Below are 26,765 nucleotides of genomic sequence, written 5' to 3'. Positions count from 1 at the left end.
CTTTTCTTATTTAAAATGATGGATTTAAAGCTCAGTTCCTAGGTCTGAAATATTTGAAATTTTGCCTTTCCACTATTTAATGCTTCATTCCAAGGTCTGAGATATTTAAAATTTTACCTCTCTCCAATTTAATACTCTGTTCTCAGGTTTGAAGTATTTAGAATTTTACTTCTCTACAATTTAATGCTCCATTCCCAGATTTGAAATTTTGCGTTTTCCGCAATTTAAAACTCAATTCCCAAGTCTGAAATATTTAAAATTTTGCATTTCCGGAATTTAATGCTCCATTCCCAGGTCTGAAATATTTGAAATTTTGGCCCTCAACAATTTAATGCTCTTTAAAATTTTACCTCTCTACAATTTAATGTTCCGTTCCCAGGTCTGAAATATTTGAAATTTTGCCCCTCCACTATTTCATGCTCTGTTCTTAGGTCTGAAACATTTGAAATTTTGCATCTCCACAATTTAAAGCTCAATTCCCAGGTCTGAAATATTTAAAATTTTGCATCTCCACTATTTAATGCTCCATTCCCATGTCTGAAATATTTAAAATTTTACCTCTCTACGATTTAATGTTCCGTTCCCAGGTCTGAAATATTTGAAATTTTGCCCCTCCCCTATTTTGTGCTCTGTTCTTAGGTCTGAAATATTTGAAATTTTGCATCTCTATTATTTAATGCTCCATTCCCAGGTCTAAAATATTTAAAATTTTGCATCTCCACTGTTTAAAACTCCATTCCCAGCCAGGCCATGTGATAAAAGATTATAAAAGCTGCAGGTGGTGGCTGCAGCCTCCTGCCACCTTGTCCCCGTCCCTTATCACACAGGGACAAGATAAGAAGCCACCTGAGCACCCCCTGAAATCCGGAATTGTTATTTTAATGCCGGAGCAGGCGGCTCCCGCTGCTCATTGTTGGGCTGGAAAGAGGAGAGGAAATAAATGAAATACAGCCCGGGGAGCTGAAAGGCAGCGATTGATGTGAGCGGTGGAAAAAGGGACTGGGAGAGGCACGGGGAGGTGGGAGCAGGAATTGGGGATTTGGGAGAGGGAAAATGGGAATTTGGGAGGGGAAAATCAGGATTTGGAAGGGGGAAATTCAGGATCTGGAAGGGAGGAATTGGGAATTTGGGAGGGGGAAATTCAGGATTTGGAATGGAGGAATTCAGGATTTAGAAGAGGGGAATATGGAAATTGCAAAGGGGAAATTCAGGATTTGGAAGGGAGAAATTGGGAATTTGGAAGGGAGAAATTGGGAATTTGGGAGGGGGAAATCAGGATTTGGAAGGAGAAATTGGGAATTTGGGAGGGAGAAATTGGGAATTTGGAAGGGGGAAATTCAGGATTTGGAATGGAGGAATTGGGAATTTGGGAGGGAGGAACTGGGGATTTGGGAGAGGGAAATTCAGGATTTGGAAGGGGGGAATTGAGGATTTAGAATGGAGGAATTGGGAATTTGGAAGGGAGAAATTCAGAATTTGGAAGGGGGAAATTTAGGATTTGGAAGGGAGGAATTGGGAATTTGGGAGGGGGAAATTCAGGATTTGGAATGGAGGAATTCAGGATTTAGAAGAAGGGAATATGGAAATTGCAAAGGGGAAATTCAGGATTTGGAAGGGGGAAATTCAGGATTTGGAATGGAGGAATTGGGAATTTGGGAGGGAGGAATTGGGGATTTGGGAGAGGGAAATTCAGGATTTGGAAGGGGGGAATTGAGGATTTGGAAGGGAGGAATTGGGAATTTGGAAGGGAGAAATTCAGAATTTGGAAGGGGGAAATTTAGGATTTGGAAGGGAGGAATTGGGAATTTGGGAGGGGGGAATTTGGAAATTGCAAGGGAGGAATTCAGAAGTTAGAAGGGAGGAATTAAGAGAGGAATTCAGAGGTTGGAAGGTGGAAATTCAGAATTTGGAAGGGAGAAATTGGGAAATTGCAAGGGAGGAATTCAGAAGTTGGAAGGGAGGAATTAAGGGAGGAATTCGGAAGTTGGAATGGGGAAATTCAGGATTTAGAAGGGAGGAATTTGGAATTTGGAAAGGGAGAAATTCAGGATTTTGAAAGCAGGAATTCAGGACTTTGAAAGGGAGGAATTTGGAATTTGGAAGGGAGGAATTCAGGGTTTAGAAGGGGATGAATTCAGGATTTGGAAGGGAGGAATTCACAGTCTGGAAGGGAGAAATTCAGACTTTGGAAGGGAGAAATTCAGGATTTGGAGAAATTCAGGATTTGGAGAAATCCATGGTGCTGTCACCGCTGTCCCAACCCTGCCCCCCCAAAATTGAACTTTTCATTGTTGGGCAGTCCTGGGCCACCACGGCCACCAAAGCAGAGGGACACAGAGGGGCTGGAGTGGGGATTGGGGACACAGAGGGGTGAGGGACAGGGAGTGGGGACACAGAGGGACACAGAGGGGCTGGAGTGGGAAGTGGGGACACTCAGGGGTGCGGGAGCCCCAGATTGTGCAGCAGTGTCACTGTGTCCCCTCCAACAGCCCCACAGGAGGAGCTGCTGTGGGGACAGTTTGGAAAATCCTCTGACCTGGCCCTGGGAGTGGGAGAGCTGGGAATGGCAGAGCTGGGAATGGCAGAACTGGGAATGGGAGAACTGGGAATGGTGGGACTGGGAATGGCAGAACTGGGAATGGCTGAACTGGGAATGGTGGAACTGGGAATGACGGGACTGGGAATGGAAGAATTGGGAATGGCAGAACTGGGAATGGCAGAGCTGGGAATGGGAGAACTGGGAGTGGGAGAACTGGGAATGGCAGAACTGGGAGTGGGAGAACTGAGAATGGGAGGACTGGGAATGGCAGAATGGCAGAGCTGGGAATGGCAGAGCTGGGAATGGCAGAACTGGGAATGGCAGAACCAGCAATGGTGTGGCTGGGAATGGCCGATCCGAGCAGGGCGGGCTCGGGGAATGCCAGAGCCGCCTTATCTCCGTGTGAACAATGCAGGGCTCGGCCCCATTGTTCCGTGCCGCTCCCCCGGGGCAGGGCTGGCTCGGGAGCGTGCCCGGATCCGCGGGCGGGGACAGCCGGGGGTGGCACGGGTGGCACGGACCCCCGGTGCCATCCAGCGATTCCCCGCAGGGAGCCCCGTCCCGCTGCTTCTCCATGTGCGTTTTTTGGAGCAGGGAATGTCCCCTGGAGAGCCCAGCTGCGGGCTGGGCAGGGCAGAGCAGAATTTGCCGTTTTTTAGGGGCTCTTTCAGGGATTTGGGTTCTCAGGGATTTGGGATCCTTCCTGCCGCGTTTCCTCTGGTTTGTGGGTCCGTCCTGGGAATTTGGCAGGGATTTTGGGTGTGGGGTTTGTGTGTTTTCCCCATCCTGTGGGCTGGCACAGCCCAGGGAGCAGGCACAGCAGCCCAAGCTGCGAGCACAGCCCCAAAATCCCTCCCAAATCCTTTTGTTCTCCCGGAGCCAGCAGCACATCCCAGGCTGGGATGGGCACCTGGAGCTGGGAATTCTCGCTGCTCAGGGAGCTCAGGGGAATTTGGGATGGAGCAGGGGGGTGACACAAGTGCCACCAGCACCATGAATCCCCCATGTGCTGTGGGGACCCCCCAGTTTGATTCCCTGTCCCAAATGGGGAGGGTTGGAAACTTCTGATCCATGCTGGTATTTTGTTATGAATGAAAACCCCAAAATCCTCCTTCCCAAATCCCTCTGCTCCACCCAGGAGCTGAATTTGTTGGGTTTTAATTCCTGCAAATCCAGCAGGGAGAGGAGGGGTGAGGCCCAAACCCATCCCAGTGGGACTGGATTGATTTGGGGTCTGCACTGGGGTGTCCTAAACCCCAGGGGTGTCTCCCTGAGCTGAAATGGTGACCAAAAAATGACACAAGAGTGACAAAAATGGCTCCTGCAGTTTCTGGTAGGCGAGGCCTCCGGAAGCGCCGCCGGATGCTCTGCGGCAGCCAAGGTGGGGGATGAGCTCAGGAACCCAAATCTGCACCCAAAGCAGCACCAAAACCCCAAACCTGCCTGGCTGGGGGAGAACGGGGCCAGAAGTGCTCTGCTCATCCAAACCCATCCATCAACTCCTGCCCCAAATAATCTCCTTCCCTAAAATCATCTCCTGTGCCATGAGACCGGCGGGAGGGAGTCAGGGATGCCTTGGGGAGGGTTTGGGGACAGGAGATGATTTTGTGTTGGGATTTGATTTTGGGGACATGGGATGATTTGGAGGCAGGAGATGATTTTGAGGACAGGAGGTGATTTTAGGGAAGGAGATGATTTTGGGGACTGGAAATTATTTGGAGACAGGAGATGATTTAGGACAGGAGATTTTTTTGGGGACAGGAGATGATTTGGAACAGGAGTTGATTTGGGACAGGAGATCATTTTATGGCAAGAGATGATTTGGGGACAGGAGATGATTTTGTGTTGGGATTTGATTTTGGGGACATTAGATGATTTTGAGGACAGGAGGTGATTTTAGAGCAGAAGATGATTTTGTGACAGGGGATGATTTAGGGACAAAAGATGATTTTGGGGACAGGAGACAATTTTGTGGACAGGAGCTGATTTTGGGAACAGGAGCTGATTTTGGGACAGGAGCTATTTTATGACAGGAGCTGATTTTGGGCCAGGTGAGTGGTGCCTTTTCCCTCAGAGTGAGCTTCATGATGATTCCTGATGTTTCCCAGGAAAAAAACCCCATTACCAAAACATGAAACAACCCCAACACGTGGAACTCCCAATGCCCCAAATTTGGGCTAATTCAGGAATTGTCTCCATGTCCCTTTTTGTCCCTTTTTGTCCCTTTTTGTCCCTCCATGTGACAGTCTGGGCCTGTTTTTTGCAGCTCAGATGCCCCAAACATTTCCGGGGCGCTGCTGGCTGCGGCTGTGGGGCGGAAACGCGGCCCCACGAGATTTTGGGGTGTGATTGGGGGCCTGGGTGCTGCAGGTGTGGCCCCAGGGCTGGCTCTGAGCACCCTTGGGTGCGTCCAGAAATCCTGGGAAACACAAAGAGGGATTGGTGGATGTAAATGGGAAAAGCTGGAAAAGTGAGGGATTGGTGGAAGTGGAAAATACCATAAAAAAAATCCCATAAAGGATGGGGTGATGTTGGCAGGAATGGATCCCCAAAACCTGGAAAAATAAAGGAATTATTGGAAGGTGTAAAATTAAATTTAATCTCAAGACTGGGGCGTTATGGATATGGGTTTTGACATGGGATGGACGCCCCAAACTCCTGGAAAAATATGGAATTATTGGAAGGCTCAAAATTCCATAAAAACTCAAGGATTGGGGATTGCTGACTGGGATGAACTCCCCAAACTCCCCCCAAAGAATTGAAGGGTGTAAAATACCACGAAAAGTCAACAATGAGGGGTTATGGACTAGGATGGACCCAAACCAGCACTGAGTTCTGCACCTCCCCAACACCACCACGGATTTCCCATGGAAAAAGGGTTTGGGAAGAGTTCCCTGCCCTGGGAGGTGCAGGGAAGGTGGCTGAACCCCATTTTGGGATTTTTTTTTCCAACCAGAAAAAGGGTTGGATGTCTTGGCCTTCCCTCCTTCAATCAACACAAAATTCTGCTTTAAATTCAGATTTAAATTCTGGTCTAAATTCGGATTTAAAGTCTGATTTAAAACCAGGTTTAAATTCTCACTTCAAACCAGCTTTCAAATCTCATTTAAAACCTTCTTTAAAACCGAGCCCCCCACTTCCCTCGGCCGTGCCTGGAAACTCTGAGTGGCAGAGGTGACACAAAAACGCCGCCGAGATCGGGCGCCCCGATAAACCCCGCGGGCGTTGGGGGCCGGGGCGGGGCGGGGGCTGCCAGGGCAGGAGGGAGCCGTGCCAGGCTCGCTGTGCCAAGCTCTGGGTGAGTTGTCCTAAATTTTTCTTTATTTTTAAAATTTTTCTTCATTTTTTCTTTATTTTTCCAGGTTTCATCCCCTTTTTTCCATTTCATTCCCGCCATCGATGGCGCTGTTGGGGAGGGAGGTTGGGGGTGATGTTGAGGTTGTGTTGGGGATGTCCTGGAGGGTTTTTGGGAATTTTTTTTGCTGGATCCCAAAGATCTGGAGCTCCCCTCCCCCAGAACTGATCTGTGGGGTCACGAGGCTGCTCCAACCCCGCTGGGTATTGGGGTAAAGGCTCAGCATCCGCAGCCCAGGATTTTTGAAACCGAAATATCTTTTAAAACTTGTTTCTGATGCAGAAAAAAGGGGGAAAAGGGTAAATCCTCATTTTTCAGAGTCTCTTTATTAGAGGGAATGTTTTGGGGTTTTGTAGGGTTTTAATGTAGGAGGGTGGGAAGGCAGAGGAAAAGGGGGAAAAAAATATTTTTGCTTTTTCCTAGCGGTTTAGACATGTGATTTTCTGTGGACTTAGTGCTTTCAGACTTCTCCCCATCATCCCTACCCCTGATTTCCTTCTCCTGAGCATCCCATTTCCCTAAAAATCCTCAAAAACTCCCCCAGACACAAACCCTGCCGAGCCGGAGCTGCCGCCCGGAGCCTTTTCCTTTCGGATTTCTCTCCTCCAATGGAGGAACCAACCCAAAGCTGCTCTGGGGGCCAGGAAATGGGAATGACCAGTGCTGGTCCCAGGGCTTCTCCTGGGATTGTTCCCGGGATTGGAGGGGATTTAACGGGCTTGGAAATAATTCCAGCGCCGCGGAGTTTCCTCCGCTTCCCTGATGAGATCATTCCCGGCTCATAAATCCCGCGGTCAGGAAGTTCCACCTGAGGTTCAGGCGGATTTTTAAAATTTTTTTTCCTCCTTTTTCGAGCCCTCCCTGTGGCAAAAGGAAAAATGTGTTTGGGGTGTGGCTGTGAACGGGGCCAGGGAAGGATCCGGCTGCTTCCAGGGGTTGGGATTTATTGGGATGACCGTGGAGTTCCCGGCTGGGTTTTGTCCCACGGGCTCAGGGGAGGCAGAGTCGATGGATTTGGGGTTGGGAAGGGAATCCTGAAGGGATTTTGGGGGGTCCTAAAGGATAAATTCCTTTGGGGTAGTGGGAAAGGAGAGGAAGATGGAAATGTGTGGGGTATGGATCCAATGGATCCTGGTGCCCGTATGGAATGTGTGGGGCTTGGATCCAATGGATCCCAGTGATGTGGGGCATGGATCCAGTGGATCCTGGTTATGTTGGGCATGGATCCTGATCCCAGTGATGTGTGGGGTTTGGATCCAATGGATCCCAGTGGTGTTGGGCATGGATCCTGATCCCAGTGATGTGTGGGGCGTGGATCCAATGGATCCTGATCCCAGTGATGTGTGGGGCTTGGATCCAATGGATCCCAGTGATGTTTGGGCATGGATCCAATGGATCCCAGTGATGTGTGGGGCATAAATCCAATGGATCCTGATCCCAGGGCCCACAGGGAATGTGTGGGGTGTGGATTGAACCGATTCCAGTGATGTGGGGCATGGATCCAATGGATCCCAGTGATGTGTGGGTTGTGGATCCAATCCCAGTGATGTGTGGGGTATGGATCCAATGGATCCTGGTGAACTGTGGGACATGGAACCAATGGATCCCAGTGATTTGTGGGGCATGGATCCTGATCCCAGTGATGTGTAGGGCATGGATCCAATGGATTCTGATCCCAGTGCCCACAGGGAATGTGTGGGGCATGGATCCAATGGATCCCAGTGATGTGTGGGGTGTGGATCCAATGGATCCTGATCCAAGGGCCCACAGGGAATGTGTGGGGTGTGGATTGAATCGGTCCCAGTGATGTGGGACATGGATCCAATGGATTCCAGTGATGTGTGAGGCATGGATCCAATGGATCCTGATTCCAGTGATGTGGGGCATGGATCCAATGGATTCCAGTGATGTGTGAGGCATGGATCCAATGGATCCTGATTCCAGTGATGTTTGGGGCATGGATCCAATGGAATCCAGCGATATGTGGGGCCTGGATCCCGATCCCAACACCCACAGGGAATGTGTGGGGTTGACTCATCCTTATCAGGCTTTGTTGGGGGGCTTTGTTTTCCCATTCCCACCCCCCTGGACCCCAAGGTCAGGCCCCAAGGGATGGGTTGGATTTGGCCAGGAGGGACAATCCCAGGGGAAATCAGGAGCAGGGCCCCCGAGGGCAGAGCCTGACCTGCAGGTTCGTCCTGATCCCATTTCCTGAGACCCCAGGCTCTCCTGGGATCTATAGGGGATGGAAAACATCCCTGATGGAGAGCATGGAGCACCCCATGGATCCCAGATCCTCCTCAAGGCCCAGCATGGAGATTCCTCCTTTCCTCCCACCTTGCATTTGAGAGAATTTAGGGATGAATCCCTGAAAGCTTTGGAGAGTGGGATTAATTTTATTTAACCCCAAAACTCTGCTGGAACTCATCAAGGAATTCATTAATAACCCTGAGCATGGCCTGGAGGCCTCTGGAAGGTGGGATTTTTTGGGGATAATTTTGGGGATAAATTGGTAAAAATAGTTGTAATTTCTTTAGGACTCAACCTTCCATGGGCACCCTGGAGACCTGGATTGCTCCTTTTTGTCTTAAAAGATTTAAAATTAAAGAAAATAATAATGTGGCTGCGCTGAGACAATTCCAGGGGTGGGGGCACCAGGATGGAGAGGGGACCTGGTGCAGGGGAGGGTGACACAAACAGAGATGTGACCCCCACTCCTTCCTGTGCCTGTTCCCGGCAGTTTCCGTGATGCCAGCGCTGTCACCGGCGCGTCACCGCCGTGCCCTGACCCCGTGGGGACATTTCCGGATCTTTCCGGAGCCCGGCTGTCCTTTGGGGGAAGGAAAAATGGCCTTCAGGAGGGGGGCTGGACAAATCCTGACAGGTTTGGGTGGCCAGCAGCAAATCCCAGCTCACCCCAGGATGGGAAGGGACATTTGGGCTCTGGGGGTCTCTTTGGGATGGGGATTTTCCATTTCTCCATTTTCCAAATTCCCTCAGAGCATCCCCATCCCAAACCCCCTGTGCCACCCAGAATCTCCCATCATTTTGCCCCATCTCAGTGTGGATTTTGCAGCTTTTCTGCCCCCCTGAGCTCTCTGGGCAGGGGAGGTTTGGGTTTTTCCTGCTGCCGAGCACAGGTGAGGGGTTGAGAACGCGGAGGCGGCCGAGGATTGGGCAGAGCCCAAATTTGGAGCATTTCCTGTGCTGCTGTGTGGGGACAGCGGGGTGGGGAGAGGGGACACGTGCTGAGAGCGGGGACACGGAGCTGTGCCTCTCATGTGCTGCTGGTGGCGTTCCTGGGGCTGAAAATCCTCATTGAGTTTCCCCTTTTGGGTTGAAAAAACAAATTTTGAGAACCAGCAAACCCCATGGGTCTCACATGGTGGTGCTGGTGGCATTTCTGAGTCTAAAAACTCTCATCAAGTTGCCCCTTTTGGGGTTAAAAATTGAGTTTTCACAGCCAGAAAATCCTGTGGGTTTCATATGGTGGTGATGGTGGCATTTCTCTCTCCAAAAACTCTCCGCCAATCGCCTTTTGGAGTTAAAACCCAATTTTTGAGAACCAGCGAACCCCGTGGCTCTCACGTGGTGCTGGTGGCATTTCTGAGTCTAAACCCCTTCATCCCATTGCCCTTTTGGGATTAAAAACCAAATTTTGAGAAGCAGCAAACCCTGTGGCTCTCACGTGGTGCTGGTGGCACTTCTGAGTCTAAAAACTTTCATTAAGTTGCCCCTTTTGGGGTGAAAAACCAAATTTTCACAACCAGCAAACCCTGTGGGTTTCATGTGGCATTTCTGGGGCTGAAAACTCTCATCCTGTTTCCTTTTGGGGTTCAAAAATCATTTTTGAGAGTCAGCACCTTGGCAGGGGACACGTGCTGAGAGCGGGGACAGGCGGAGCTGCGGCTCTCATGTGCTGCTGGTGGCATTTCTGACTCTAAACCCTCATCCCATCCCCTTTTGGGGTTTAAAATCAATTTTTGAGGACCAGCAAACTCTGTGAGCCTCACATGGTGCTGGTGGCGTTTCTGAGTCTAAACCCTCTTATCCAGTTCTGCTTTTTGGGGTTAGAAAATAATTTTTAAGCACCAGCAAACCCCTGGGTCTGATGTGGTGCTGGTGACATTTCTGACTCTAAAAACTCTTATCAAGTTGCCCCTTTTGGGGTTAAAAACCCATTTTCCAGAACCAGCAAACCCTGTGAGTCTCACATGGTGCTGGTGACATTTCTGAATCTAAACCCCCTTATCCAGTTCCATTTTTGGGGTTAAAAACCCGATTTTCCAGAACCAGCAAATCCTGTGGGTCTGACATGCTGCTGGAGGCATTTCTGAATCTAAATCCCCTTATCCAGTTCCTCTTTTTTGGGTTTAAAACCCCAATTTCCAGAACCAGCAAACCCTGTGGCTCTGACATGCTGCTTGTAGCATTTCTGAATCTAAACCCCCTCATCCCATTGTCTTTCGGGGTTAAAAAAATAATTTTCCAGAACCAGCAGAAACTGTGGGTCTGACATGGTACTAGTGACATTTCTGAATCTAAACCCCCTTATCCAGTTCCTCTTTTCGGGGTTAAAAACCCAATTTTCAGAACCAGTAAACCTGTGGGTCTCACGTGCTGCTCATAGCATTTCTGACTCTAAACCCCCTCATCCCATTGCATTTTGGGGTTTAAAACCCCAATTTCCAGAACCAGCAAACCCTGTGAGTCTCACGTGGTGCTGGTGACATTTCTGACTCTAAACCCCCTCATCCCATTGCCTTTTTGGGGTTAAAAAACCCAATTTTCAGAACCAGCAAACCTGTGAGTCTCACATGGTGCTGGTGACATTTCTGAATCTAAACTCCCTTATCCACTTCCCCTTTTTGGGGTTAAAAACCAGTTTTCCAGAACCAGCACACCTTGGGGTCTCACATTTCCTCATCCACATTCCACCTCCCCCACCTGCCATTCCCAGGGAGTGACCCCCCCTTCCCGGGATGCTCTGGATCCTCGGGGCAGATCCATGAACTTCTCCAGGCAGGACCATGAACCACTCCTGTCCACTCCTGGCCACCCCTGGGCACGGAGCAAACATCCATTCTTCTCCCTTGGAAGACACCCGGGGCGGAAACGCTCGGAAGCGGCTCCGGGAGGACATTCCAAGTCTGGCAGGAAAGCGGCCCCGCTCGTCTGGCAGGAGATGGGCCATTGTCTGTGCCGGGATTCCTCAGCTCCTGCCTGCCAGAGGAAAATCTCCCTGCGTGTCTTTATTTTTTCCTCTGCCCCCTCCCAGGGGTGTCGGGGCTGCTCGTGCCGGTGTTGCTCCTTTGGTGTTTCCTCCTCGGATTTTTCCCTGGTTTGCCTCGGTTTTCTGGGATGTGCTGGCGGGGTGAGGTTTGTTTTTTTTTTTTTTTTGGGACAACCTGATGGGCAGGGTCATCCCGAAAATTTGGGTCCCCCCCAAACTGAGGGGCAGGAGGGATGGGAAACAGGGTGAGGGGTCTTGGTGGCTCTTGGATCCCCAAAATCCTGCAGTGCCAGGATCTGGGCATCTCTCGATCTCCACATCTCTCAGATCCCCAAATTCCTGCAGTTCTGGAATCTCAGCATCTGGATCCCAAACTCCTGCAGTGATGGGATCTCAACATCTGGATCCCAAACTCCTGCAGTTCTGGGATCTTGGTGTCTCTTGGATCCCAAATTCCTGCTGTTACAGGATCTCAGCATCTCTTGGATCCCAAATTCCTGCAGTGTTAGAATCTCAACATTTCTTGGATCTCCAAATTCCTGCAATGCCAGGATCTTGGTGTCTCTTGGATCTCTGCAGGATCTCCACATTTCCTGGATCCTAAATTCCTGCAGTGCTGGGATATTGGTGTCTCTTGGATCCCAAATTCCTGCTGTTCCAGGATCTCAGCATTTCTTGTATCCCAAGTTTATGCAGTTCTGAGATTTTGGCATCTCTGGGATCCCAAATTTATGCAGTGCAGGGATTTTGGCATCTCTTGGATCCCAAACCCCTGCAGTACCGAGATTTTGGCATCTCTTGGATCCCAAATTTATGCAGTGCTGGGATTTTGGCATCTCTTGGATCCCAAATTTATGCAGTGCCAGGATCTCAGCATCTCTGGGATCCCAAATATATGCAGTGCCGGGATTTTAGGATCTCTTGGATCCCAATCTCCTGCAGTGCTGGGATTTTGGCATCTCTTGCATCCCAAATTTATGAAATGCTTGGATCTCAGCATCTCTGGGATCCCAAATTTATGCAGTGCCTGGATTTCAGCATCTCTGGGATTCCAAATTTATGCAGTGCAGGGATTTTGGCATCTCTGGGATCCCAAATTTATGCAGTGCAGGGATTTTAGCATCTCTTGGATCCCAATCTCCTGCAGTATCAAGATTTTGGCATCTCTGGGATCTCAAACTCCTGCAGTACCGAGATTTTGACATCTCTTGGATCCCAAATTTATGCAGTGCCAGGATTTTGGCATCTCTGGGATCCCAAACTCCTGCAGTGCTGGGATTTTGGCATCTCTTGGATCTCAAATTTATGCAGTGTCAGGATCTCAGCATCTCTTGGATCCCAAATTTATGCAGTGCAGGGATTTTGGCATCTCTTGGATCCCAAACTCCTGCAGTGCAGGGATTTTGGCATCTCTGGGATCCCAAATTTATGCAGTGCCAGGATCTCAGCATCTCTTGGATCTCAAATTTATGCAGTGCCAGGATCTCAGCATCTCTGGGATCCCAAACTCCTGCAGTGCCGGGATTTTGGCATCTCTTGCATCTCAAATTTATGCAGTGCCGGGATTTTGGCATCTCTGGGATTCCAAACTCCCACAGTGCCGGGATTTTGGCATCTCTGGCATCCCCAAGCGGGCAGGGTGGGGGTTTTCTGGCACTCCCCCCCCGTTCCCGTTCCTGGAGCCGCTGTGCTCCGATAGGATCAGCCTGGCGGGCAGGAAGGGTGGCACGGCCACCGGGAGAATTGCAGGACGTGCCGTTCACGGGCACGAACCGGGCAATAAAAACTGTCACCGTCCCCAAAATCTTACACTTGCCAGGCTGGGAAAGGTGAAATACGGGAATTTCAGGGTTTTGCAGCTTGTGGAACGAACCCCCAAAACGCTGCGAGGGGGAGGAAGCATCCCGTGAGGATTTGGGATCTGTTTCCATCCTCCGCGCTGGCGATTTCCATCCCAGCCGCGTTCCCTCCCTTCCTCCCCACCCTGAATTAAATGGGGAACATTAAAAAGCGAGAAGATCCCTTTCAGCGCCGGTGCCAGGGCGATTGTTCCGTGCCCATTGTGTGCCCCAGGCAGCCCCGGAGCCCACACCTGAGACCCGCCCGCAATGAGATAAGGGCGAGTTTTCCCCTTTTTCCCTTTTTATTTTTTTTTTTTCTGTTTGCTCGGCAGAGTGGATAATAAACCCTCAATGAGACCTCTTTCAAACACGGCCCTATTAAAGCGCTGGCCCCATTTGAAGAGCGAATTTCCAGCGGCACCGGGAGGTGAAGCACAATGGGGACGGGACCTGAGGGAGGGGTGGGATTTGGAATTTGGGATTTTGTGGATGTGGCTCCTACAAAACCGACAAAACTTGGACTTTTTTGCGTGGAAAAAACACAAAAAAGAGGGCTGGAAAACAGGGAATTTCATGCACACCTGAGGGGTGGCATTTGGGATTTTGTGGATGTCGCTCCTACAAAACCGACAAAACTTGGAATTTTTTTGCGTGGAAAAAACGCAAAAAAAAGCTGGAAAAAAAGCTGGAAAGCAGGGAATGCACACCTGAGGTTCTGCCCATTCTTGCCTCACTTTCCCCACCTGTAACATCCCCACAAAGCCGATCCCGGCTGGGTCGGGCACAGCCTCCCCCTCCTTGCCGGGAATGGATTTTGGGGCCGGGGTGGCCCCGGCCAAGGTGAGCCGGGACAGGAAGGGGCTCCGCAGGATGCTGCAGCCCCCGGGCCGTGCCGGGCCGTGCGGAAACCCGGCGGGTTTGTTCGGAGGAGGGCGAGGGAACCGAGATTAAAAAAAGGCCCGCTAAGATCAGAAAGGCTGGCGAGCACAGTGCCCTATTGTGGAGCTGTCACACTTCCCTTTACTTTATTGCTTTTGTCCAACACCCCATTGTTCCACTTCCTTTTGTCCCCTATTCACAGCCCTGGCTTTTCATTACCCAGCCGGCCTTGTTGTTTTCATTTCTTTTGTTTGAAGTTCCTGAGAGGAAGGTTTTATTTTCAGCCGTTTGATTAATTCGCAGCTTGAGCCGGGCTTTGTTTGTTATGTAATTGCTGCCCCCAAGCCGGGCGGCGCAGCTCAGCCCTCCCCACCCCGCTCTGCACCCCCAAAATGGATTTAGGGGATGCTGATGGGGGTTTGGGAGGTGAGATGTGCTGGGTTTGGGGTGGCAGGTGCTGTCCCACAACCCGGATCCCGATTCCCGGCAGCGTCGGGGGGAAAATCCCTTCCCCAGGAGCCTCCTTGTGCCTTTATTGCTGCCTGAAAGGCGAGGACAATGCGGGTTCTCGTTCGTGCTGGGTGGTTTGAGGGTTGGTGGCCTGGAGGAGCCAAATCCCCCCGGGCATTGCCCCGTGGGCACCGGGAGAAGGGACACGAGTTTGGGGACAAATCCCGTGGAGGGATTGGGGTCCCCTTGGGGTGTTAGAGCCCATTCCAATAAATATCGTGGTCATTGCTGCAGTGCTGGGAAGGGATTGGGGGATCAGGGATTGGGGGATCAGGGATTGGGGGGATCAGGGATTGAGGGGATCAGGGATTGGTGCTGGGAAGGGATTGGTGGGAACAGGGATTGGTGGGATCAGGGATTGGGGGGATCAGGGATTGGTGGGATCAGGGATTGAGGGATCAGGGATTGGTGGGATCAGGACTGAGGGGATCAGGATTGGGGGATCAGGGATTGGGGGAACCAGGGATTGGTGAGATCTGGGATTGGGGGGATCAGGGATTGATGGGATCAGGGTCTGGTGGGATCAGAATTGAGGGGATCAGGGATTGGGATCAGGATTTGTGGGATCAGGACTAGGGGGATTCCTGGGGCCAGCTCCTTGTCCTGGCAGGGCCTTGGCCGGTGCCATGCTGGGCATTCCTGGAGGAGCCATCCCAGGGTCCATCTCGTGCCAGGATTCCCACAGGAGCTGTTCTGCCCAGTCCCAGCCCCAGTCCCATCCCAATCCCAGTCCCAGTCCCAATCCCAGTCCCACTCCCAGTCCCACTCCCACTCCCAGTGTCCATCCCATGCCAGGGATTCCCACAGGAGCCGTTCTGGTGCCGTCCCAGCCGTTGTTGGGCAGATCCAGGATTTCCATTTCCATTTCCTGGCTGCTCCAGGCACGGTCCTGGAGCCCCGAGGGGACCTGGGGACCCCTGGGGGGCTGGCCTGGGTCCCTGTCACCACTGGATGTGCCATGAAAGTCCCTCAGTCCCAACCCCTGCATCACTTCAGCAATTCATTCCTCCATTCCAAAATTTCCCTGACCCCCAAAACCTGGAAAACCAGGAACAAGAGCTCAGCTTTGCAAACCCCAACAACGTCATCCTTTCACTGTGGGGCTGGGAGGGGGTGCCCAGCATTGAATCGGAATTTAATTTGATTGAAGTGACCCTGGTGACTCCCCCTGTCCGCAGGATGTCCATGAGGAGCCCGGTGTCGCCACCCCCGGAGCTGGATGGAGAGGGCACCATGGTGAACTGCGCCGTCAAAACGGAGGAGAAGAAGGAGGGAGGACCCGAAACCCCCCCGGGGGCCGCCCCCAACCCCGACCCCCGGCCCCACGAGCCCCCGGGGCCACCACCCAGGGATGGCAGTGACCCCCAGGCCGTGCCTCAGGTGGGTGTGACAAAAATCCCTGCTCCAAACCCTCCCATCCCGGGCTGCTCCCCTGCAGGTTTTCCTCATCCCAAGGAATTAAAACTGGAATTTGAGGTTTTTTTGGCTCCTCTCGGATCATCCCTGGGCTTTGAGGGTTTCTGCTTTGGTGCTCCCCATCCCTTCAGCCTCCCTTTTCCATCACCCTTGGGGTTTGTCTTTCCCTTCAGAGGGGAAAGGAGCTCGGAGGAGCCGGGCAGGCTGGAAAAAGGAGGGAAAATCCCAACATTTCCAGCATGATTCTCCCTAGCTGGGATGCAGGGAATGTGCCTGGTGGGGTGTTCCCCATCTCCCGGGATGTCCCGTGCTGGGGTGGCCCTGGCGGTGGCAGCAGTGACATTCTGTGTCCCGCAGGAATGTCGCTCTCCCTCCGGGGACATCCCCGAGCCCCGGCGCTCCGCCTTCGAGCCGCCCGGGGCGGGCCAGGAGAAACTGGACTTCAACAGGAACCTGAAGGAAGGTGGGAAAGGTTTTTTTGGGGAAAAACCCCATGGAGGGATTGGGGTTTCCTTGGGGTGTTAGAGGCTGTTCCCTGAAAATCTGATTGTCATTCCTGGTGGGGCTGGGAAGGGATTGGCACCCACAGGGGATTTGGGGGATCAGGATTGGGGGGATCTGGGATTGGGGGATCAGGGATTTGGGGGGATCTGGGATTTGTGAGATCTGGGATTGGTGGGATCAGGGATTGGGGGAATCAGGGATTGGGGGATCTAGAATGGGGGGATCAGGGATGGGGGGATCAGGGATTGATGGGATCAGGGATTGGGGATCAGGGATTTGGGGGGATCTGGGATTGGGGGGATCAGGGATTGGGGGATCAGGATTGGTGGGATCAGGGATTGATGGGATCAGGGATTGGGGGATCAGGGATTGATGGGATCAGGGATTGGGGGATCAGGATTGGGGGCATCAGGGATTAATGGGATCAAGGATTGATGGGATCAGGGATTGGGGGGATCAGGATTGGGGGATCAGGGATTGGGGGGATCAGGGACTGGGGGGATTCCCAGGGTCAGCCCCTTGTCCTGGCAGGGCCTTGGCCTGTGCCATGCTGGGCATTCCTGGAGGAGCCATTCTGGTGGCCAGTGCCAGGTCCCTCCTGTGCCAGGGACTCCTGCAGGAGCTGTTCTGGTGGCCATTTCCCATGGGACTCCTTGGGATCCCTTCCCTAACCCAAATCCCTCAGGGTTATCCCAGAGCTGAGACTTGGGATGTGCTCATGTGGTTGTCCTTTCCTCCCTGTCCCTGTCCCTGTCCCATCCCTGTCCCTGTCCCCCAGTGATGCCAACCATTGAGAAGCTGCTGTCCAGTGACTGGAAGGAGCGGCTGCTGGGCAGGAACACGGCTGAATCCAAGGAAGTGAAAGGTGGGATCCAGCTCCACCAACACCCCCCCAGCTGGGATCACGGCATTTCTCACCAAAATCCCCATTTCACAGCGATTTGTCCCTTTTTCAATTGGTTTTTTTTTGGAGTGACTGCATCAGCACGTGGGGTGTTTCCATCCCTCCCAAATCTGCCATTCCCTGCTCACCCAGTGCTGCCTGTGGCACTTCCCTGCCTCTCATTTCCCACCCCAAACCCTTCAATCAATCCAAGGAAATGAGAATCACACTCCTTAAACAAAACCACCCCACCTCGTGCTGCCAACTCTCTCCCCTTTCCCACCCCCCTGACCCTCACCCAGCTGAGTTTTTTCCCTCCCCAGGAACCCAGGAGAGCCTGGCAGAGAAGGAGCTGCAGCTGCTGGTGATGATCAACCAGCTGTCCACGCTGCGGGACCAGCTGCTGACGGCGCACTCGGAGCAGAAGAACATGGCAACCATGCTCTTCGAGAAGCAGCAGCAGCAGATGGAGCTGGCCAGGCAGCAGCAGGAGCAGGTGGGGAGCCTCCACACCCCAGGGATCTATTTGGGAACCTCCACATCCCAGAGATCCATTTGGGACCCTCCATCCTCTTCAGGGATCCATTTGGGGCCCTCCACACTCCAGGGATTGATTTGGGGCCCTCCATCCTCCAGAGATCCCTCTGGGACCCTTCATCCATCCTCCAGAGATCCATTTGGGGCCCTCCATCCTCTTCAGGGATCCATTTGGGAACCTCCATCCCCCAGGGATCCATTTGGGATCCTCCATCCATCCCCCAGGGATCCATTTGGAACCCTCCATCCCTCAGGGATCCATTTGGAACCCTCCATCCCTCAGGAATCCATTTGGGACCCCCATCCCTCAAGGATCCCTCTGGGACCCTCCATCCATCCCCAGGGATCCATTTGGGGTAGCAGGAGTGGCAGGGAAGTGGTTTTGGGGTTTTGCTGTCTGTTCCCATCTCAAAGCTCCTTCACAACCATCCCTGAGACCCCAGCTCCTCCCTGAGCCCCCCAGATCCTCAATAATCAGCCCAACCCCCCTGTCCATGCAGACTCCCCCAGTTCCTCCATCCTGAGCCCTGAAACTTCAGCTCTGCATCAGCCCTGAGACCCCCCAGCTCCTCCTGAGCCCCCCAAACTCCTCTCTGCATCAACCCAGAGGTGACACCTCTGTCACACCTCGAGTGGAGGTGACAGGTCCCTCCCAGCCCTCGCCGTGTCCCGGGGACAGCTCAGCCCCTCCTCCTGCCCTTCCCACAGCCCTGGAGACCCTCTACACCCCCTTTTTTTTGTGGTTCTGCCTGTCTGGAGGCCAGCCCAGCGCTGTCCTTGATGTCCCCTCCCCTGTCCCCTCCCCAGATCGCCAAGCAGCAGCAGCAGCTCATCCAGCAGCAGCACAAGATCAACCTCCTGCAGCAGCAGATCCAGGTAAAGGCCACTCCCTGTGACACCTGGGTGACTCCCCGTGTCCTGCTGTCCCCTCCCAGCGGTGACACTGCTGTCCCTTGTCCCCTCCAGCAGGTCAACATGCCCTACGTGATGATCCCCGCCTTCACCCCCGGCCACCAGCCCCTCCCGGTGCCCCCCGAGTCCCAGCTGGCCCTGCCCATCCAGCCCATCCCCTGCAAGCCAGGTGAGCTGGGTGGCCCTGGCAGGGTCCCTGTGCCCTCCCAGCCGTGTCCCTGCTGTCCCCAACCGCTGTCCCTCTGCTCCTGCAGTGGATTACCCGGTGCAGCTCCTGCACAGCCCCCCTCCTGCCTCGCTGAAGAGACCCGCGGGTCCGGGCCACCTCCAGATGCAGGTACAGCCCCAAAACACCCTTCAAACTTTGTTACAGCCCAAAAAAAACCCCTCTAAACCTTGGTACAGCCCCAAAACACCTTCAAACTTTTTTACAGCCCCAAAACACCCTTCAAACCCTGGTGCAGCCCCAAAAATCCTTCAAGTCTTGGTACAGTCCCAAAAAACCCTTCAAACCTTAGTGCAACCCCAAAAAAAACCTTCAAACCCTTTTACAGCCCCAAAAAAACTTTCAAACACCGATACAGCCCCCAAAACCCCTTCAGCCCCTGGTGCAGCCCCAAAAACTCCTCCAAACATTGGCACTACCTCAAAAACACTGCCACATCCTAATACAGTCCCCCAAACCCCTTCAGCCCTAGGTACAGCTCCAAAAACTCCTCCAAACTCCTGGTACAGCCCCAAAAACCCTCCAAACCCTCATGCAGCCCCAAAACACTCTTCAAACCTTGGTACAGCCCCCGAAAAAACCCTTCAAACCTTGGTACAGCCCAAATAAACTCCTCCAAACCTTAATACAGCCCCAAAAACCCTTCAAACCCTGGTACAGCCCCAAAAAAACCTTCAAACCTTGGTACAGCCCCAAAAACCCCTTCAAATCTTGGTACAGCCCCAAAAAAACCCTTCAAACCCTGGTACAGCCCCAAAAACTCCTTCAAACCCTGGTACAGACACCAAAAACCCCCTCAAACCCCAATACAGCCCCAAAAAACCCTTCAAACCCCAGTATAGCCCAAAAAAACCCTTCAAACCTTAGTACAGCTCCAAAAACTCCATCAAACCCTGGTACAGCCCCAAAAGCTCCTTCAGCCCCAGGTACAGACCCAAAAATCCCTCCAAACCTTGGTGCAGCCCCAAAAAACACTTCAAACCCTGGGTTGGGGATTTGGGGACAGCTCCTCACCCCCCATCCCCTCCTCCTCCTCCTCAGGAGACCTCGCAGCCGCTGAACCTGACGGCCAAACCCAAAGGTTCCGAGCTCCCCAGTGCCTCCAGTTCTCCCAGTTTGAAGATGAGCGGCTGCCAGTCCCTCCCCCCGAGCCACGGGGGCAGCAGGGAGCTGCAGGCCAGCCCGTCCAGCCTGCCCCTGGGTGCGCTCTGAGGGTCCTGGGGGGGGACAAGGGACATCCCTGCCACCCCCAGGGGAACACCCCGGGCTGTGCCACTGCTCAGGGCACAGATGTGGTGGTCAGGGTGGGGTCAGTGGTCAGGGTGGGGTCAGTGGGGTGGTCACTGGTTCTGGTGGATGCCCAAGGGGTCAGTGGGGTGGCTGTGCTCACTGATGGGTGTCCAAGGGGTCAGTGGGGTGGCCACTGGTTCTGGTGGGTGCCCAAGGGGTCAGTGAGGTGGCAGTGGGGACTGACAGGTGCCCAAGGGGTCAGTGGGGTGGTTGTGGGCAGTGATGGGTGCCCAAGGGGTCAATAGGGGGTGTCACTGGTACTGGTGGGTGTCCAAGGGGTCAGTGAGGTGGCCACCAACACTGAGACTTGCCCAAGGGGTCAGTGAGGTGACCACCAGCACTGGTGGGTGCCCAAGGGGTCAGTGAGGTGGTCACTGGCATTTATGGGTGCCCAAGGGGTCAGTGAGGTGGCCACCAGCACTGTTAGGTGCCCAAGGGGTCAGTGAGGTGGCTGTGGGCAGTGATGGGTGCCCAAGGGGTCAGTGAGGTGGCTGTGGGCAGTGATGGGTGCCCAAGGGGTCAGCAGGGTGGTCACTGGTTCTGGTGGGTGCCCAAGGGATCAGTGGGGTGGTCACTGACTCTGATGGGTGCCCAAAGGGTCAGTGGGGTAGCTGTGGGCAGTGATGGGTGTCCAAGGAGTCAGTGGGGTGACCACCAGCACTGAGACTTGCCCAAGGGGTCAGTGGGGTGGCTGTGGGCATTGACAGTTGCCCAAAGGGTCAGTGAGGTGCCCACTGGTTCTGGTGGGTGCCCAAGAGGTCAGTAAGGTGGCTGTGGGCAGTGATGGGTGCCCAAGGGGTCAGTGGGGTGGCAGTGGGCAGTGATGGGTGCCCAAGGGGTCAGTGAGGTGGTCACTGGCACTGTCAGTTGCCCAAAGGGTCAGTGAGGTGGCCCCTGGCTCTGACGGTGCCCGTGTCCTGCCAGGGTTCCTGGGGGAGGGCGATGCCATCACCAAAGCCATCCACGACGCGCGGCAGCTGCTGCACGGCCACGGCGCCGCCATGGAGGGGGCCCTGAGCAGCCCCTACCGCAAGGTGAGGGTCACCCTGTCCCTGTGCCACCCCGGGGTCACCAGCCATGGCTGTCCCCGGCTGGGCTGGCTCCTGACCCCGTGTCCTGCAGGAGCCCGTCGGGATGGACTCGTCCCCGGTGAAGGAGCGGATGGAGGAGGCGCCCGGACACCGGCTGGACGAGGCTCTGCTGAGCTGCGATGTGGATGGTGAGTGGGGGGGAGCGCTGCTGAGCCCGGCTTTGCTCCCCTGAGCCCGGCTTTGCTCTGTGCTCTGCTGAGCCTGGCTCTGTGTTCTGTGCTCTGCTGAACCTGGCTTTGCTCTGTGCTCTACTGAGCCCGGCTTTGCTCTGTGCTCTGCTGAGCCCGGCTTTGCTCTGTGCTGCGCTGAGCCGGGCTTTGCTGTATGCTGCGCTGAGCCTGGCTCTGTGTTCTGTGCTCTGCTGAGCCCATCTTTGCTGCATGCTGCGCTGAGCCCGGCTTTGCTCTGTGCTCTGCTGAGCCTGGCTCTGTGTTCGTGCTCTGCTGAGCCTGGCTCTGCTCTGTGCTCTGCTGAGCCTGGCTCTGTGTTCGTGCTCTGCTGAGCCTGGCTCTGCTCTGTGCTCTGCTGAGCCTGGCTCTGCTCTGTGCTCTGCTGAGCCCAGCTTTGCTCTGTGCTCTGCTGAGCCTGGCTCTGTGTTTTGTGCTCTGCTGAGCCCATCTTTGCTGCATGCTGTACTGAGCCCGGCTTTGCTCTGTGCTCTGCTGAGCCCGGCTTTGCTGCATGCTGTACTGAGCCCGGCTTTGCTCTGTGCTCTGCTGAGCCCGGCTTTGCTGCATGCTGTACTGAGCCCGGCTTTGCTCTGTGCTGCGCTGAGCCCGGCTCTGTGTTCTGTGCTCCGCTGAGCCCAGCTCTGCTCCGTGCTCTGCTGAGCCTGGCTCTACTCCGTGCTCCATTGAGCCTGGCCCTGTGTTCTGTGCTCTGCTGAGCCTGGCTTTGCTCCCCTGAGCCCGACTCTACTCCATGCTCCGATGAGCCTGGCTTTGCTCTGTGCTCCGCTGAGCCTGGCTTTACTCCATGCTCCCCTGAGTCTGGCTCTGTGTTCTGTGCTCTGCTGAGCCCAGCTTTGCTCCCCTGAGCCTGGCTTTGCTCTGTGCTCTGCTGAGTCCAGCTCTGCTCCTTGCTCCCCTGAGTCTGGCTCTGCTCCATACTCCCCTGAGCCCGGCTCTGCTCCGTGCTCCCCTGAGCCTGGCTTTGCTCCCCTGAGCCCGGCTTTGCTCCGGGTCCGGCTGATCCCGGTGTCCCTCGCAGGCTCCCGGCACTTCCCCGAGTCGCGGAACAACAACCACATCAAGCGGCCCATGAACGCCTTCATGGTGTGGGCCAAGGACGAGCGCAGGAAGATCCTGCAGGCGTTCCCGGACATGCACAACTCCAGCATCAGCAAGATCCTGGGTGAGATCCTGGGGCTGGATCCCTCTGCATTCCCTGGGGCTGGATCCCTGGATCCCTCTGCATCCCCTGGGGCTGGATCCCTCTGCATTCCCTGGGGCTGGATCCCTGGATCCCTCTGCTTCCCCTGGGGCTGGATCCCTCTGCATTCCCTGGGGCTGGATCCCTGGATCCCTCTGCACTCCCTGGGGCTGGATCCCTCTGCATTCCCTGGGGCTGGATCCCTCTGCATTCCCTGGAGGGGTGGGAATGAGATCCTGGGGCTTGATCCCTGGATTCCTCTGCATTCCCTGGAGGTGGATCCCTCTGCATTCCCTGGGGCTGGATCCCTCTGCATTCCCTGGGGCTGGATCCCTGGATTCCTCTGCATTCCCTGGGGCTGGATCCCTGGATCCCTCTGCATTCCCTGGGGCTGGATCCCTGGATCCCTCTGCATCCCCTGGAGGTGGATCCCTCTGCATTCCCTGGGGCTGGATCCCTCTGCATCCCCTGGAGGGATGAGAATGAGATCCTGGGGCTGGATCCCTGGAAGGATAGGAATGACATCCTGGGCATGGATCCCTGAAGGGATGGGAATGGATCCCAGGGCAGGGGATCCCCCTGAAGGGATGGGAATGAGATCCTGGGGCTGGATCCCTCTGCATCCTCTGGGGCTGGATCCCTGGATCCCTCTGCATCCCCTGGAGGGATGGGAATGAGATCCTGGGAATGGATCCCTGATGGGATGGGACTGGATCCCAGGGCAGGGGATCCTCTCTGCATTCCCTGGAGGGTTCAGAACAAAATCCCAGGACAGGGGATTCCCTCAGCATCCCCTGGAGGGATGGGAATGAGATTTTTGGGGCAGGGCCCCTCTGGATTGCCCCGGAGGGACCTCCCTGACCTGGAGGAGGTCAGGGAATCTGGGGGGGGATGAATCCCTGGAGGTGTTTGGGGAAGATCAGGGAACCTGGAGGGATAAATCCTGGGAAATGCCTGGGACAGGTCAGGGAACCCGAGGGGATGAATCCCTGGAGTGAAAGTCAGGGAATGAGGGGATGAATCCCTGGAGGGAGTGTCAGGGAATGAGGGGCTGAATCCCTGGAAATGCCCAGGGAATGAAGGGATGAATCTCTAGAGGGAGTGTCAGGGACTGAGGAGCTGAATCCCTGCAGGGAATGTCAGGGAATGTCAGGGAATGAGGGGCTGAATCCCTGGAAATGCTCAAGGAAAGTCAGGGAATGAGGGGATGAATCCCTGGAAATGCCCAAGGAGAGTCGAGGAAAGAGGAGCTGAATCCCTGAAGGGAATGTCAGGGAATGTCAGGGAATGTCAGGGAATGAGGGGCTGAATCCCTGGAAATGCTCAAGGAAAGTCAGGGAATGAGGGGATGAATCCCTGGAGGGAATGTCAGGGAATGCCAGGGAATGAGGGGATGAATATGAATCCTTAGAAATGCCCAGAAAAAGTAATTCCCAACATTCTGAGAGAACCAGCTCCCACCAACCCAGCTCTAAATCCAGGCTCTGCCCCCACAAACACCACCATTAATTAACACCGCTCACTCCTTAACCAACCCCCAGCATCAATTAACCTCGGGATGGATTTATCCCCCCACTGGGACAGCTCAGGACGCTCTGCTCCTTCCCCACGCAGGATCCCGCTGGAAATCCATGTCCAACCAGGAGAAGCAGCCCTACTACGAGGAGCAGGCGCGGCTGAGCCGGCAGCACCTGGAGAAATACCCGGATTACAAATACAAACCGCGGCCCAAGCGCACCTGCATCGTGGAGGGGAAGCGGCTGCGCGTGGGAGAGTACAAGGCGCTGATGAGGAACCGGCGCCAGGACGCCAGGCAGGGATATTTGATTGGGTAATTGATTGATACGGGGTGTGCTGGGTGTGCCGGGATCTGTGAGGGGATGGGGTTTGCGTGGTGAGGGGGTGGGGATCAACTGGTGACGTGGGTGTTCACCTGGTGATGTGGGTATTCATCTGGTGACAAGGGTGTGCACTCACCTTGTGATATGGATGTTCACCTGGTGACATTTGTGACCTGGTGACATGGCTTTTCACCTGGTGACATTGGTGTGCACTCACCTTGTGACATGGGTACCCACCTGGTGACATGGGTGTTCATCTGGTGACATTGGTGTTTACCTGGTGACATTGGTGTGCTCTCACCTGGTGACAAGGGTGGGCCCTCACCTGATGACATGGAGGTTCACGTGGTGACATTGGTGTTCATCTGGTGACATGGATGTTCACCTGGTGATGTGGGTGTTCACCTGGTGACATTGGTGTGTTCTCACCTTGTGACATGGGTGTTCACCTGGTGACATGGGTGTTCATCTGGTGATGTGGGTGTTCATCTGGTGACATTGGTGTGCTCTCACCTGGTGACATGGGTACTCACCTGGTGACATGGATGTTTACCTGGTGACAAGTGAGACCTCACCTGGTCACCATAAGGTTTGTGTCCATGGTGACCAGGTAACATTGCTGGGTGTTCACCTGGTGCCCATGGGGTTTGTATCCACCTGGTGACGTGGGTATTCACCTGGTCACCATGGGGTTTGTGGCCACCTGATGCCCATGGCATTTGTGCTCATCTGCACCAGTGGGGTGGGACTTGCCTGGTGCCCATGGGGTTGGTGCTTACCTGATGTTTATGGGGTTGGTGCCCACCTTGTGCCCATGGGGTTGGTGCCCACCTGATATTTTTGGGGTTGGTGCCCACCTGATTTCGATGAGGTTGGTGCCCACCTCGTGCCCATAGGGTTGGTGCCCAACTGATATTTTTGGGGTTGGTGCCCACCTGATGTTTATGGGGTTGGTGCCCACTTTGTGCCCATGGGGTTGGTGTCCATGGGGTTGGTACCCACCTGATATTTTTGGGGTCGGTGCCCACCTGATGTTTTTGGGGTTGGTGCCCACCTCCTGCCCATGGGCCTCATACCCCCCTGCCCCTCACAGAATACCCCCTGGGTGCCAACCCTGCCCCCTGACCGCCCACCCCCCGTGTCCCGCAGGCCGCAGGGCAGCCAGGTGCCCCCCAGCTCCTCGGACGTGCTGTACCCGCGGCCGGTGGGCGTGCAGCTGCCCCCTCCCCTCCTGGAGCATTACCTGCCCCGCGGCGTGGACCCCACCATGCCCGTCATCGTCAACACCCGCAGCCTCAAGGACGGGGACGCCGGGGACGACGGGCACTCGGTGGCCGAGGGGGACATGTACCGCTACAGCGAGGACGAGGACTCGGAGGGCGAGGACAAGAGCGACGGCGAGCTGGTGGTGCTGACGGACTGAGGGGGACAGGGGACAGCCGAGGGGGTGGCAGGGCTGGCTGTCACAGGAGCCGCTCAGCCACGGGAGAGCTGCCCACCCGCACTGGGGTCCCACCTGGGATTTTGGGTGGTCAGGACTGGTCTTGCTTTGGTGGCACCTGGGGCTGAGGCCACCGAGCCTGGAGATTTGGTGACACGGCTGCTGTGTTGTCACCCCCTGAGGGGGTGCAGGGAACCTCCAGAGCATCTCCCAGCCCTGGGGACACGGGGTGGGGACACGGGGTGGGGACACGGGGTGGGGACACGCTCGTCCCTCCTCTATCCTGGTGTGACCTCCCTGTCGCGCTTCCCGCTCGCTCTTTGGAGCCTGCCAGGAATTCCCAGCGAGCCAATTTTAGCTCCAGCCTGGCCCTGGCTCCGGCCAAGGGCTCCTCGGGGCTCTTTGTGCTCCCGGCAGCTCTGCCCCACTTTGGGAATAAAGCGGGGGCTGTTCCTGCCCTGGCAGCCCCCGCTCGTGGGGGACATCCCCGCCTGTCCCTGGGCACCTGGCCCTGGAGTTTGGCTCCACCTGAGCCCTGCAGGGTGACAGGGAGGGAGTAAAAATGGCCCTTAGGGGGGAAAAATGAATTATTGGGGAAAATGAGCGTGCTCTGGTCAGAGCCCGTTCTGGAGGGGTTGGGGTGAGGTGTGGCTGGGCATGAGGGTGTCCAGGTGAGAGTTCGGGGTGTCCAGGGGTGTCCAGGTGTGCAGGTGAGAGTTCAAGGTGTCCAAGTCAGAGTTCAGGGTGTCCAGGTGAGAGTTTGGGGTGTCCAGGTGAGATTTCGGGGTGTCCAGGGGTGTTTGTGCAGTGTCCAGGTGTGTGTGCAGTGTGCAGGTGTGTGGGTGTGGTGTCCTGGTGAGAGTTAGGGGTGTCCAGCTGTGCAGTGTCCAGCTGTG

At 54.7% G+C, this 26,765-nt stretch overlaps 1 protein-coding gene across 5 annotated transcripts in view; it reads left to right on the top strand.

The window, feature by feature from the left end:
• Nucleotides 1-26,452, top strand: part of SOX13 (SRY-box transcription factor 13) — a 43,911-nt gene extending 17,459 nt beyond the window's left edge. For 2 of the 5 annotated variants that reach the window (XM_033080262.1, XM_033080261.1), the window contains exons 2-14: nucleotides 15,536-15,737; nucleotides 16,131-16,236; nucleotides 17,056-17,142; nucleotides 17,484-17,656; nucleotides 18,505-18,573; nucleotides 18,664-18,778; nucleotides 18,864-18,946; nucleotides 19,877-20,036; nucleotides 21,050-21,159; nucleotides 21,248-21,344; nucleotides 22,426-22,569; nucleotides 24,202-24,418; nucleotides 25,578-26,452. In XM_033080262.1, coding sequence (XP_032936153.1) covers nucleotides 15,537-15,737; nucleotides 16,131-16,236; nucleotides 17,056-17,142; nucleotides 17,484-17,656; nucleotides 18,505-18,573; nucleotides 18,664-18,778; nucleotides 18,864-18,946; nucleotides 19,877-20,036; nucleotides 21,050-21,159; nucleotides 21,248-21,344; nucleotides 22,426-22,569; nucleotides 24,202-24,418; nucleotides 25,578-25,851 — 1,836 coding nt within the window. In that variant the 5' untranslated portion in view covers nucleotide 15,536 and the 3' untranslated portion in view covers nucleotides 25,852-26,452. Of the gene's footprint in view, nucleotides 1-704; nucleotides 980-12,728; nucleotides 13,396-15,535; nucleotides 15,738-16,130; nucleotides 16,237-17,055; nucleotides 17,143-17,483; nucleotides 17,657-18,504; nucleotides 18,574-18,663; nucleotides 18,779-18,863; nucleotides 18,947-19,876; nucleotides 20,037-21,049; nucleotides 21,160-21,247; nucleotides 21,345-22,425; nucleotides 22,570-24,201; nucleotides 24,419-25,577 lie in introns of those variants that run through there. The other 3 variants (XM_033080264.2, XM_033080260.2, XM_033080263.1) reach the window with 3 other exon arrangements.
• The last annotated feature ends 313 nt before the right edge of the window (nucleotides 26,453-26,765 follow it).

Source organism: Catharus ustulatus, chromosome 25, assembly GCF_009819885.2.
Source record: "Catharus ustulatus isolate bCatUst1 chromosome 25, bCatUst1.pri.v2, whole genome shotgun sequence".
In the NCBI taxonomy this organism is placed as follows: domain Eukaryota; kingdom Metazoa; phylum Chordata; class Aves; order Passeriformes; family Turdidae; genus Catharus; species Catharus ustulatus.
The sequence above is the reverse complement of the archived record's forward strand: the minus strand, read 5'-3'. Positions and strand labels throughout refer to the sequence as shown.